Genomic DNA, 12,820 nt, shown 5'->3' on the forward strand with positions numbered 1-12,820 from the left:
AAATAATATCAATTACCTCATTAACTCACTCAATTCACCAATTGAAAACACCGACAATTGTTTGCATATTTGCATCGTTGTCAACCATCGACACCACCGTTGCCTGGCGCTTTGCCACCACGACGACCATCTGATCATAACTGTGGGAATTTTTCTTCAAAATCACACTTTTCACCAAGGAAAGGATGAGTTGCATTGACGATGAAGAAAAGGTAACACGAAAATAGAACGATGCATTTTCCATACATTTTTCATAAAGCACATAATATCAAGAATGCAAATGGAAAGAAAAATGCATCAAAAATATAATGACAATAATTAACTGAATACGCATTTAATTCTTACGCATTTAATTCTTAGGGGGTGTTTGGGATTGCTTATTTAAAACAACTTATGCTTTTCTATAAAAGCACTTATCAACTTATTATAAGTCAGAAGAGTTTAACTTTTTCAAAAACTTCGTATTACCGGTTTGGCACCGGTATAAGTTGTTTATCCAAACACTCAAAAATGCTTATTACCGGTGTCACACCGAAATAAGTCAATAAATTGTTTTTATAAGCAATTCCAAACACCCTTTTAATATCGCGTTCCTATTTTACTTCGGTGAAAGAATATTCAGCCTACATGACAACTACTATCAATCTATACCAACCCATTACATATATGATTCAACATATTTATTTTGTTATCGTTGCATTAAATATGGTTGTTTTATTGTTTGGGTCAAATATATAATGGAGGTCTTCGATCGGCCTGACATGGCGGACAACACGACTGGTCCGGTGACCCGGCCCCGATCCGGGTACTTTCTACAGGTGGGCATATGATGTTCCCGTACCATTCATTGAGGATCGATGTGGCCCACGCCTTGACGTTTCTGTTTTGTGTTCCACCGAGTTTTATCAAAAACCTCGTCATCGTCCCGTCACTCATATCCAGCCGGTGACCATAATTTTTCAAATTGCCACTCAATCTCGTCATGTCTCAGGTTATTCTTTTTGTTTCCAGCTAATTTTTGTTTCTGGGTCTGATTGATGCTACCACATTTCCATGATCACGTCACATTTGGATCCGCTTTTATTTCTAAAATTTTTTGGGGACTTGATTTATTCATTTTTTGATTGTTTTTGTATTCTTGAATCTTGATTTACCGAAAGTGAATTGAATTTTGTTCCAGTTATGGGTTGTTTATGATTGTAATTTGGGTTTTTTTTGTTCGATAGGTGAATGAGAAAGATCCCTTGATCAATCCTGCCACAGCAACCGGTATGTTTTTCTTTATGTTCTATTTGATGTGATTGAATGTGGTTATTACTAGTTCAAGGATAATTATGAAAGATTGATTGATGGTTAAGTTAAGCCAGCTCGATTTTCAAATTGTTTTCATTGCAATGGAATATATAATTTGCTATTCTCTTTTGCTTTTTTTGTTGGCATTATATCAGTTGGCCAAGAAAGAGGGTTACCAAAAGGCCTTTGGCGAACCCGTGTTAACGGTAAAGCCCGGCCTCCCAGGAGCCCAAGGTTTCAAACATAAAGGTGAAGAGTGTGTGCGAGTTCATTTGTCGTGTATAAATATTATATTATGCTTCAAGGAGAGATAAAAAGAAAGAGGGTTCTTATTGTTGCCTTATTGGTTTTGGTGGATGCCGGGAGGGCATTCGGGGTTTCCTTTTATTATCTGAGTGCATATTGAGGGAGGAATCTATGTACATCCCATCCCTGATCCTACTTTCAAGTGAGATATACTATGTTCGTATGGTTTAGTTTTTTATATGAGGGAGGAAAAGGAAGAGGAGGCGGCGTTACCTTTGTAACAAAATTCCACCGCGAATGTTTGAGTGCCAACTCAACCGGTAAATGAAGGCTAAGCTTTGGGCTCCTCCTCATAGGCCGCCGGTTCGAGACTCCTCAGGGCCACTACGATTTTTCTGACTGTCATCTTGAGGGCTATTAGTTGAGGTGCCCGCCAGCCGATCCGGACACCCACAATTACCAAAAAAACATTCTGCTGCGAATTGGATTGAACAAAGGAGTGTCAAAAAGAGGTATTGCTGCCATTCCTTAAAAAAACAAAATAAAATTCAATCAGAGAAGTCTGCTAATAACATCTGATTGTTGTCACTTTCAGTTTGTTTGATGTAGGGCAATAAATTCCAAGTTAGTGGAAAACTTTCAAACTAGGGAAGAAAGAACCATGGTACCTCAGAATTCCTAGAATATCTTGAGCAATGCTTTCAAAACAATCGTGCAAAGTTGGAATACTATATTTGATACTATTACTAGTAATGATAATCATTTGTGTCCATTACCACAAAGAGACTTGCCATTCTATGCAACCGAGCACCCAATTAACAAACTTACAAAACAAGCAATGTGAGATGAAGTGTAATCAACTCCAAATACTCAAAACAGAAATAAACAAGCAAAGCTAAAAATCATGATTCGTGTTAGTTTTACCTTCACCATTTCTCTTAAATACTTGTATGATTGCCTAAGGATCTCAGTTTCAGGCTATTCCACTACTCCTGGCCTGCTTGCTGCTTTAGTTCAGTTGAATGCATCAATGTCATCTCTGTTCTGGGACAAATGCTTATATGTTACCACCTATGGCACAAGCATCAGGATGTTCCTATTCTTTTGAGAATGGGTCCATTTAACTTATAGGTCGGTTTCCTGTCTGAGAATTGGTAATTATGCCATTTTATCGAGGATGGTATTTAAATGAATTTTTCCTCTGCCAAGTGGGTGTTTGGACAGGTTATTTCTGTGCATGCAAGCACCTTTCAGTTGACTCCTTGACCTTTGTATATACTTGTTGCAGACGCTAGTTATTCAACTTGTGATTTTGATCTCTTGTTAATTATACGCAGTTGGGAGTTGGGTTCGCTTATTAAGTATATATATTTGGTTCACTTGTTGACACAATTATTAATTTGAAGGATTTCTGCATCTGGTTTGAAGGAATGGGAAGAGGAATTTTCTTACTTATTTATTCATAAATGTATTTGTTGTTTTCGTTAAGAAGAGGAAATGGATCCTATGAAATTGTCGTAAGAAGTTTTGATAGCACACATATTATAGTATTTGTATATGAGAACTGCATTAGTTGTTTGTTTAACCTCATAATTGAGGCCACTCTTAGCCAATCCAACTAAGATATTTCTCAAATTTTTAATTGAATTTAAAATTATTGAAATCTTTAATATTGGTTTTTACCCATATAGAATATGTAAAGATTTTCTATTATTTTGAAGCAGACTAGTTTATATAATGGACACTTGAGGTAGGCTTCATCAGTAGATCTTAATTTATCGTTATATCTGGAAGCATTTGATAGGAATTTGGTTTTTAAGCTTAACTGAATTAAGACAACTAACAAAACCAGGGTTTGAAGCTTTAATGAATGGACATAGACCTCACTAAAAATAGCATGATGGTGAAACAAAATTGAAAATAAAGTCCAGGATTTATTTTTCTAAATCTGCAGCAAGAGGTTTGTTTAAAAATATTTCTACCAAGCAACCTATTTTGCGTGAGGCAGAAAATATCTGATCACATCAAGATTTTGTTGTAGAGTATTTGGTTTGGGATAATGAAGATTTGCAAATTACGGTTGCGGTCTTTTGGCTTAGATTTCAAGAGTTGTTCCCTGCTAATAATTTCTTACCTATATGTTCTTTTATCAGAGGAGAAGGCTGATTCAACTATGAAGAAAACTTCCTCTGAATCAAGCTCCTCGGATGTGCAATCCGGAAAACTACCTGCAATGTCATCTGCACCTGGGGCTGGATTTCCTGCAAGTCCTTTCGACTTCTCATCTATGGCTAGCCTACTTAATGTAAACTACTTCCTTTCTTTCCTGCATGTTCTCCAAACTTACCTTGTGTTTTATGTACGTACACCTACATGAATAGACATATGGTTGCACAAACACGTGAATGCTTATTGTCTATTCAACATAATAGTTCTGGTAGCAGTACTACTCAGAAACAACCTCTCTGTCTCGTGGGACAGAGCCATACAGGTAAGGTATGCGTACATCTTACCCACCCTCACCCGACCTTCGGGTGGGATACATTGGGTCTGTTTGGTTAGTACTTTAAGAGTACTTCATCTGCATCAGTCACCCTTCAGGGAGGGTGTAACATCCCGTTCTCGGGGGTATCGTCCTTTGCCCTTAGTACAAGTGAATGAAAGAAACTTCATATCTTAAACTTTTATTTCATTATAATAGAGTTATTACAGCAGCGGAAATGCGGAAAATTACAACTTATAATATTCTAACATCTTAGAATAGCAACACTTCATCTTGTTCCTACTCCTTGATTCTTGAGATACATACATGAGATATATAAGCTATAAGCTTAATGAGTATTTATAGTTTCATGAATGAGAAATTTTCATGATATTTTGTAAATGATAATTTATAAAAGCTCTTGATCATGTATAAAAATATTCTTTATTCTCATGCATAAACATTCATAAAATACTATATTCTTTATCATGTATAGAACATTCTTTTGAGATCTTACTTGTCACATGCATGTATACCATACTTGTCTTGAGGTTTGCTAACCCCCGGGTCCATAAAAGGCTGCCCTATAAGGTTCGTTTGCAAAACGTTCCTTCTTGTAATATCCCGTACGTTGGATGTTATGGTTATACATAACATGTAAAAATTTTCATGCCTTATGTAACACGTATGATAACATGTAAATGATTTTCATGTCTTGTGTGTATATTTGTATGTCATCATGCATATCTTGAATATGCATGTGAATCAATATTTTCATGTAAAACAAAGCATGCCAACATAACTAGTAATGCATAAAATACTTCTATATATAGCATACATGTATCTCATAAATCACATAAGTACTCACCTTGATTTGCCTAGCTTTTCCCTTAATTCCTATCTTCAAGCTTGATTAGGTATAAAGAGAGAGATTTCTTATTTTTAGTATGGAACTAATGATAACACTTCAATCACTATTTATAGGTAAATTCATTGCATTAGCTACTTGTTCTTCTTGCTCCCAAAATTGTACTCTTATGATAGTTTAACACCTCATTTTTTTAGGATAAGAGAATCTTGACACCTCATGCTTAATATAAAAGAATCTTAACACCTCATGCTTCTAGCTTTTATTTGTCTTGCTTCTAGCTCTTGCTTGTCATTATGAATTTTGCCAAAACATGCTTCTATCCTTGACAACTCATAACTAGCTTGCTTTGTCATAAAGAGTAGGCTTGCTTTGTCATAAGATTTTGTGGCTCATGTTGTTTATTTATAAGTAGCTTTGCAAGCTACTTGCCTTATAAACATGATAGTTTAATAAATGCTACAGCTGTTGGACTCTTTTAAAAGTACTTAATTTGCTTACAAAATCTTGTATTTAAGGCTTAAACATTTAAATAAAAAAAACTAGGGTGTTACAGAGGGGTAGGGATAGGGTGATTATCATACTATGTATTGATGGATCTAGCAATATTGAAGAGCAAAAACATAGTGCCAACTTTTGAATGCATTGCAAGCATCTCAAACGTATAGACTGGTTTTGGATCTGATGTATATTCAAAGTTAGGATGAGTTTCATTGCATAATTCGTTTTTATCTTCAGAATACATGGTTAGATGGTTGTTGAACTATTGTCATATCCTTATATTTTGAAATATGGAACTAAACTTTACGGATCTCATGATTCAGTTGACCATACCTTTTTCTGAATTTTTTTGTTCTTACGGTTATCTTAGATAATGGCTAATAAGCTCATTTTTTTAATTTCATTTGGTAGCCATCCACTTCTTTAATTTGGAACAAATAAGTTATAAAGACCAAATAGTAGTATTATCAAGTTGATGCAAACTTTAAGATAAAATTCACATCATATAAATATTGTGAAACATGAAACCGTTTTATAATATATCTATTTATTATGTGCTATCTTTTTACCCTAATGTATATTGTTCAGCTCAACTATTTATTAAAGTGTTGGATGAGTTAGTAATTTGACATAGTATGAGAAATCTAATCTTATGAAATCTGAAGTTCAGGTTTTGCTGGTACGTATTTCCGTAAGCAATTTCATGTTTATTTTATCAAGTTGACGCTCTTCTCAGAAACAGTTACTTTGTCTTTTGGGACCGAGGGGACAAGGGTAAGGTCCCCGTACATCTTACCCCCTCCCCCAACCCTACTTCATGGGTGTGATATTTTGGGTTTGTTTGGTTTGTGCCCCCAGTCTCACATTGGGTTGCATGATGGAGAGTCTTTTATGCATGATCTACATTACTGGTTAAATAATCAACTGTTTAACAATGCAAGGGCAAGAGAGAGGGAGGGAGGGAGAAGGGGTAGGGGTACTTCAACAAACACACAGTTTAATGTTATTGTCGACGTATTGAGGGGAAGTGAAGCGTGCTCTTAGGAAGATGGGTAAGGGTAAGGGTAAGGCCGTAGGCCCAATTGCTCAAACCAAATCCCATTTGCGATGTGGCTTTTTCTTGGGGAGGCGGGTGTGCAATGGCTGACAAAGCTCTACAAGGCTATCCTCAAGACTGCTAGGATGCCCGAAGGGTGGAGGCTTAGCTTGGTGATACCGCTCTATAAGAACAAAGGTGACACTTAGTGTTGTTGCAACTATTGCAGCATAAAGCTACTTAGCCAGACGATGAAATTGTGGCAGCGGGCGATGGAGACCAGGATGAGGCATGAAAAGAAGGTGACGGAAAACCAATTTGGCTTCATGCCAGGGCCCAGGGAGGTTGACGATAGAGGCGATCCATCTGTTCAGGCGATTGATTGAGAAGCATAAGGAGCGTAGTAAGGACCTTCACATGGTGTTCATAGACCTAGAGAAGGCCTATGATTGTGTACCATGAGATGTGATTTGGAGAAGCCCGGAGAAGAGGGGAGTACCTTGGAGGTATGTTAGGGAGATAGAAGACATGTATGAGTTAGGACCCCAATGGAGGAGACATTTTTCCCCGTAGAGACAGGCCTTCATCAGGGATCTGCGCTAAGCCCTTTTCTGTTTTCTGTTATTTTGGATGAGATCTCCGGGGAAACCTAGAGTGTCCCATGATGTATGTTATTCGCTGACAATATTGTGTTAGTTGCAGAGTCGAAAAGTTATGGTCAACAAGAGGTTAGAGCAGCGGAGAGCGACCTTGGGAATTCAATGGTTTATGGATATTCATTCTAAAACAGAATACATGTGGTGCAATTTCAGGGGGGAGCATATTGAGGAGGGCGTAACGTGTCGCATAAAAGCAGGGTGGCTAAAGTGGAGAGCTGCCACATGAGTGCTGTGTGACAAGAAGGTTCCACTAAAATCAAAGGGCAAGTTTTATGGAGTAGCCATCCGACCAGCTATGCTGTATGGGTCGAAATGTTGGCCGACAAGGAAAGTCGTTGAGAGGAAGTTGGAAGTTATAAAAATGTGGACGCTTAGGTGGATATGTGGTCGGGCCATGCTTGACAAAATTATGAATGAGGTTTTCCAGGCAAAATTGGGAGTTGCCCCAATATCAGGTTTAGGTGAGAGAGGGGAGATTGCATTGGTTTGTTCACGTTTGTAGGAGACCGATGACGGCACCTGTAAGGAGAGTACAATAAGTGACGTAGAGGGTGCGAGGAGGAGAGGAAGGCCGAGGAGGGCGTGGGATGAGCAATTGAGGTTGGATATGGCGGCCTTAGATGTTCCCGAGGACAGTGACCTCTGATAGGAATACTTGGTGACAGAATACTAGGTTAGCAAACTAGGTATGAGGGGATAGGTAGCTAGCCTAGTTGGACAGAAGAAAGTTGGGTTTGGGAGGAGGGGTGGAGGGATGGAAGTTTAGGCTAGGTTTGTGCTTTTGCCCTTCTTGCTATGTGTGGGTTTTGCCTTACCTTACCTTTCATATGGGCCATTGTACCTATTAGTTACTTTGTCTTTCTTATTTATCACATGCTTCATACACCATATGCTAATCTTTATTCTTAATACCTATATGCTCACTCTTGCACAAGCCGGAGGTCTTCACGGAAACAAACGCTCTACTCTTTAGGTAGAGGTCAGATCTGCCTACATCTCACCCCTCCCAGACTCTACTTAGTGGGAACTACTGGGTTTGTTTGGTTTGGTTTGGTTTGGTTTGGTTTGGTCACTTGCACATTATATTTTCTTCATGTTTACAGGACCCAAGTGTCAAAGAATTAGCTGAACAAATAGCAAAAGATCCTTCATTCAACCAGATGGCAGCACAACTCCAGAAGACCTTTCATGGTCCTGAAGTGGGCGCCACCCAGTTTGATTCACAACAGTATTATTCCACCATGCAGCAGGTTATGCAAAACCCGCAATTCATGACCATGGCTGAGCGCCTTGGTAATGCCTTGATGCAGGTATTTAGTTTCTGACACATGTTTTATGCTGGTGTTCCATGAATACGGTGGAATTGACGATCAAAATTGTCTATATGTGATAGGATCCATCAATGTCTCATATGCTTCAGAATTTATCTAATCCAGCTCAAAAAGATCAGCTTGAGGAACGAATGGCACGTATCAAGGAAGATCCGTCCTTGAGACCTATTTTAGAAGAGATACAATCTGGAGGTCCAACTGCAATGATGAGGTGTATAATCTTGATTTGATATACAGACATAGGGGAAAGTTCATTACAGTGAGAACTAACTATTCAGGATGAATATACCTAAATATTCATGACCATCATTCATCATGAAATGTCATGCATTTTCATTATTCGCGATATTCATCATGAATATAATTCATGGGTTGGTTCTCAAAGTACGTATGGTTCTCAAATGAACCTGCCCCTACAAACATATTTGTAATTAATTCTATTTGGTATAGATGTTGATTAGAGCCAACATCCTCTTGGTAACCAGTTCCGTTCTCCCACAAAATTAGGTACTGGAATGATAAAGAAGTTCTACAAAAGTTGGGTGAAGCAATGGGTGTTGCAGTCCCGGCAGATGCAGCCTCTTTAGCTGGATATTCAGGTGCAGATGAGGGTGAAGGAGTAAATGAGGACGAGTCTGTTGTTCATCATACTGCTAGTGTTGGTGATGTGGAGGTACTTGAGTTTTTAACTACCTTTTCTCTATATGATCATGGTTCAAAGGATATTTAACATAAATGAAGGAAACCCTAACTATACAGCTAATTCTAACATAATAAGATTCTTGCTAAACCCAAATTGCAACCGAACTCGAATAAGTTGAAGAACAAATGTGGTTTAGTACTACCTTGATATGGGAAATACACCTTCCAAAGTGAAAATCATGATAAAAGTTAAAAAGAAAACATGATTCAAATTAGCAAACAAACTTGATTTTCAAAAACGTACAAGTTCACTCTTGTCCCATATTTGGATTACTCATAAACTGAAGTCTGGAACAACCAACAGCTTACCACTAACCCAGGTAAGATGTCAAAAAACAGAATCTAAAGTAGGAAGGAAAAGAGGAAATCAAACTAAGAAACAAGTCAAGCATGCAGATGACCAAACAAATGAAATACATTCAAAGACCAAGCCAAGTATCAGAAGCAAGGAAAAACATAGGAGTTCACTTATCGAACCATGGTCAGCCAACTCACAGTTGACCCTCTAAGGAGGCCATCCAACCAGTCAAAGCAAACTAAGTGAACCCATTTAGGGTGCGTTTGGTGCGCAGACAGGACAGGACAGGACAGGGTAGGACAGGACAGGACAGGACAGGACAGGAGAGGAGTTCAGCGTTTGGTAAGACAGGACAGGACAGGACAGAACTGGTTAAAATGACCAATTTACCCCCAATGAGCAATCAGAAACAACAAACATGAATAAAAAACAACAAACATGAATAAAAACAGCAAACAAAATCAGAAACATGAATCAAAACAACAAACATGAATCAAAAACAGCAAACATGAATCAAAAACAGCAAACATGAATCAAAAACAACAAACATGAATCAAAAACAGTAGCAAACAAAATCAGAAACATGAATCAAAAACCAGCAAACAAAATGAATCAGGTGCTGTTTTAGCAGATATGAACAACTACAAGATGCATCAGATTTCATCAAACCCAGCTCACGAATTCAAGAAAACAGCGAATACAGTCATCAATTAGTTGAAATTGCAAGAAACCCACTTGATGAAATCTAGAACGAAAGCTTATGTTGCAAATTCAAAAATACCTAGAATGGAAATACGTAGCCTTCATAAACCTATAATTAACAATCTCAGAAAACCCAAACCAGTCCTTTGCACCATTGTACTCGAGAAGAGAAGGCGATAATGCGTACCTGAGTATGGAGAGAAGAGAAGAACAGTCGGTCGCCGTCGATTGGAACTCGCCGTCGAGATGAGATGGTCGCCGTCGATTGGAACTCGCCGGCAAGCAACAGTCGGTCGCCATCGATGGGGTTGAAAACCTAGGGCTTTTTTTGACAGATTGAAGCTAGAGGAATAACGAGAAGACCTGACGGGAGGAAGGGGAACGATTGTGAAGGGGAACGATTGTGAAGGGGAACGATTGACAGATTGTGGAGGCGACGTTGTGAAGGAGAACGATTGGGAACGATGATGAAGGTTTTGAGAGGGTAGGAAGGTAAATTATTTMTTGTTCCAGTTAGTTCCATGGGGGAAGGGTGGACTAACTTGTCCCACGCGTGTTCCACCTTGTTCCACTTAGTCCCACATAAAACCACACCAAACATGGGACAAATGTGTTCTGTCCTGTTCTGTTCCACCTTGTTCTGCCTACCAAACGCACCCTTATAAGGTTGCTCAATCTTGATGGGCTTCACATGAGAATTCCTCAACACCAGGATCGGGATTGATACCAAAAGGACAGGCAACAAAAAGAAGCTTTCATGAGATGAGGTGGCACAACCACCATAGGAGATAATGGCTAGAGGTGGTCGGCATACAAGTACAAGTTGGATTCAGAGGCCAAGGCTTTGGAAATCGATCAGGATTTAAGGATGGTGATCCTTGGGAGGCTGTGACAGATGGTCAATGAAGAGCCGTGAGGGATATGCCGAGGCTCAAATAGTCTTGTTCTTTTAGCATTTTATCTACTACAATCCTGAAGTTTCTGTCTCAGTTTTACCAATGACAGACACTTACTTTGGGATGTATTGATATTCTGCAAGAGATTCCACTACGTCATCACCTAGGCAACAAACCAAAATGGTAGACATTCTACCTTGTTGCTCGTGATGTTTAGAAAAGTTTTTTGTTTCCTTAGTTTCAGTATGTTTCATGATGCCTTTTCCGCTGCTTTATTCCTTCCATTTTGCTCACATTGTTGCACAAGCCAGGGGTCTTCACGGGAACAACCACCCTATCATTTGGGGGTAGAGGTCAGGTCTAGGTACATCCCACCCCGAAACCATGGTCTCAAGTATTGGGATTGTTTAGTTTTAGATTTTTGTCACCTTAAACTGGAAAATGTGTGAATCATTTTCTTTGAGTTGCCTTCCAATGATGTTGAGCAACTACATACCCGTAAATCATAAGTATTGATGAAATTTCACTAAAAAATGCATGTGGTCGTTTTCTATCGTGCAAATTTACATCAACCACCAACATTTTCCATAATTAAAGTAATGCACATTCTCTCTCCTCACAATCACATTCTCTATGTTCAGAAAAAGGTAAATATGTGCTGTAGATTTACTCTTTATGTTATATCCATCAGGTATGAAGTGAACCGCTTCACACCATTTTACAGTTTCTATTTCTAAAACTAATTGATTTTCTTGTTCAACTAGGGTTTGAAGAAAGCATTAGAAGCCAATTCTGATAAAGATGAAGAAGATTCAGAGGGGAGGACTGCCTTACATTTTGCATGTGGATATGGAGAGGTAAGATTGATTGGAGAAATGCATAGTTATTACACTTTTTTTTAACTAAATTACAATTTTACCCGTAATAACAGAGAGAGTAATGAATTTATCCATCTCTGTAGAATTGGAAAGTAGACATTTTTTAAAACAGGATACTTATTTTAAGACGAAGGGTATACTTGACTGTATCAATGCGGGTCCATATGATTCATTTGTTTTGTTTTTCTTGAAGGGTATTTTATGTATTTTAAAGATGGTAAAACTATGTTTGTTTTCTTTAAGTATATAATATTTATATATGGAGAATAAACTCACACCCCCTCCTCACATTTGATGAGGTTTGAACCTCCAGACCTCCTAGGAGGACGAAGGTCCAGATACCCTTTGGTAAAAACTATGTTTGTTATACGATCAGTAATGCATTTATGTGATATAAAGGTGAAATGTGCTCAAATCCTCCTGGAGGCTGGAGCAAAAGTTGATGCTTTAGATAAGAACAAGAACACGGCCCTTCATTACGCGGCTGGTTATGGCAGGAAAGACTGCGTGGCCCTTTTGCTCGAAAATGGTGCAGCCGTGTAAGCTTATTTATTTATTTATTTATGATCTCCTGCTCCTTAATCGGACCTACATTTTTCGTGTTCTGTTTCAAGTTATGATTTAGGATTTCCTGCTGCTGCAGTACTCTTCAGAACATGGATGGTAAGACACCGATTGATGTTGCCAAACTCAACGACCAAAACGATGTACTGAAGCTGCTCGAGAAGGATGCATTCCTATGAGTTTTATGGATGGTTTTGTTGGTAGATCGATGCTTGATAATATTTATATAATGTTTGTGTTTGGTTTAACGACTACAATTATTTTATTCAAATTCTTGTTTTCTTATGTTATAATTTCTGCTTCTTTCTAACAAAGTTGCATTTCTGTAATAGGTCAAGAATGTTTTAATTACAACCGTTTTGGT

At 38.3% G+C, this 12,820-nt stretch overlaps 1 protein-coding gene across 3 annotated transcripts; it reads left to right on the forward strand.

Annotated features, from left to right (window-relative positions):
- Positions 1-725: 725 nt before the first annotated feature.
- Positions 726-12,820, forward strand: LOC112506887 (ankyrin repeat domain-containing protein 2B-like). Of its 3 annotated transcripts, none has more exons than XM_025111204.1 (9): positions 726-991; positions 1,227-1,269; positions 3,693-3,844; positions 8,189-8,395; positions 8,479-8,627; positions 8,924-9,089; positions 11,779-11,871; positions 12,292-12,431; positions 12,507-12,820. In XM_025111204.1, the coding sequence occupies exons 1-9, from the start codon at positions 983-985 to the stop codon at positions 12,604-12,606; spliced, it is 1,059 nt and encodes a 352-aa protein (XP_024966972.1). In that variant the 5' UTR covers positions 726-982; the 3' UTR covers positions 12,607-12,820. The 3 variants fall into 3 exon arrangements, with proteins under 3 accessions (XP_024966972.1, XP_024966973.1, XP_024966971.1); XM_025111205.1 differs by having other exon boundaries at positions 727-991; positions 12,292-12,421; positions 12,507-12,569; XM_025111203.1 differs by having other exon boundaries at positions 731-991; positions 12,536-12,820.

Source organism: Cynara cardunculus (assembly GCF_001531365.2).
Source record: "Cynara cardunculus var. scolymus isolate 2C chromosome LG 2, CcrdV1, whole genome shotgun sequence".
Classification (NCBI taxonomy): Eukaryota; Viridiplantae; Streptophyta; class Magnoliopsida; order Asterales; family Asteraceae; genus Cynara; species Cynara cardunculus.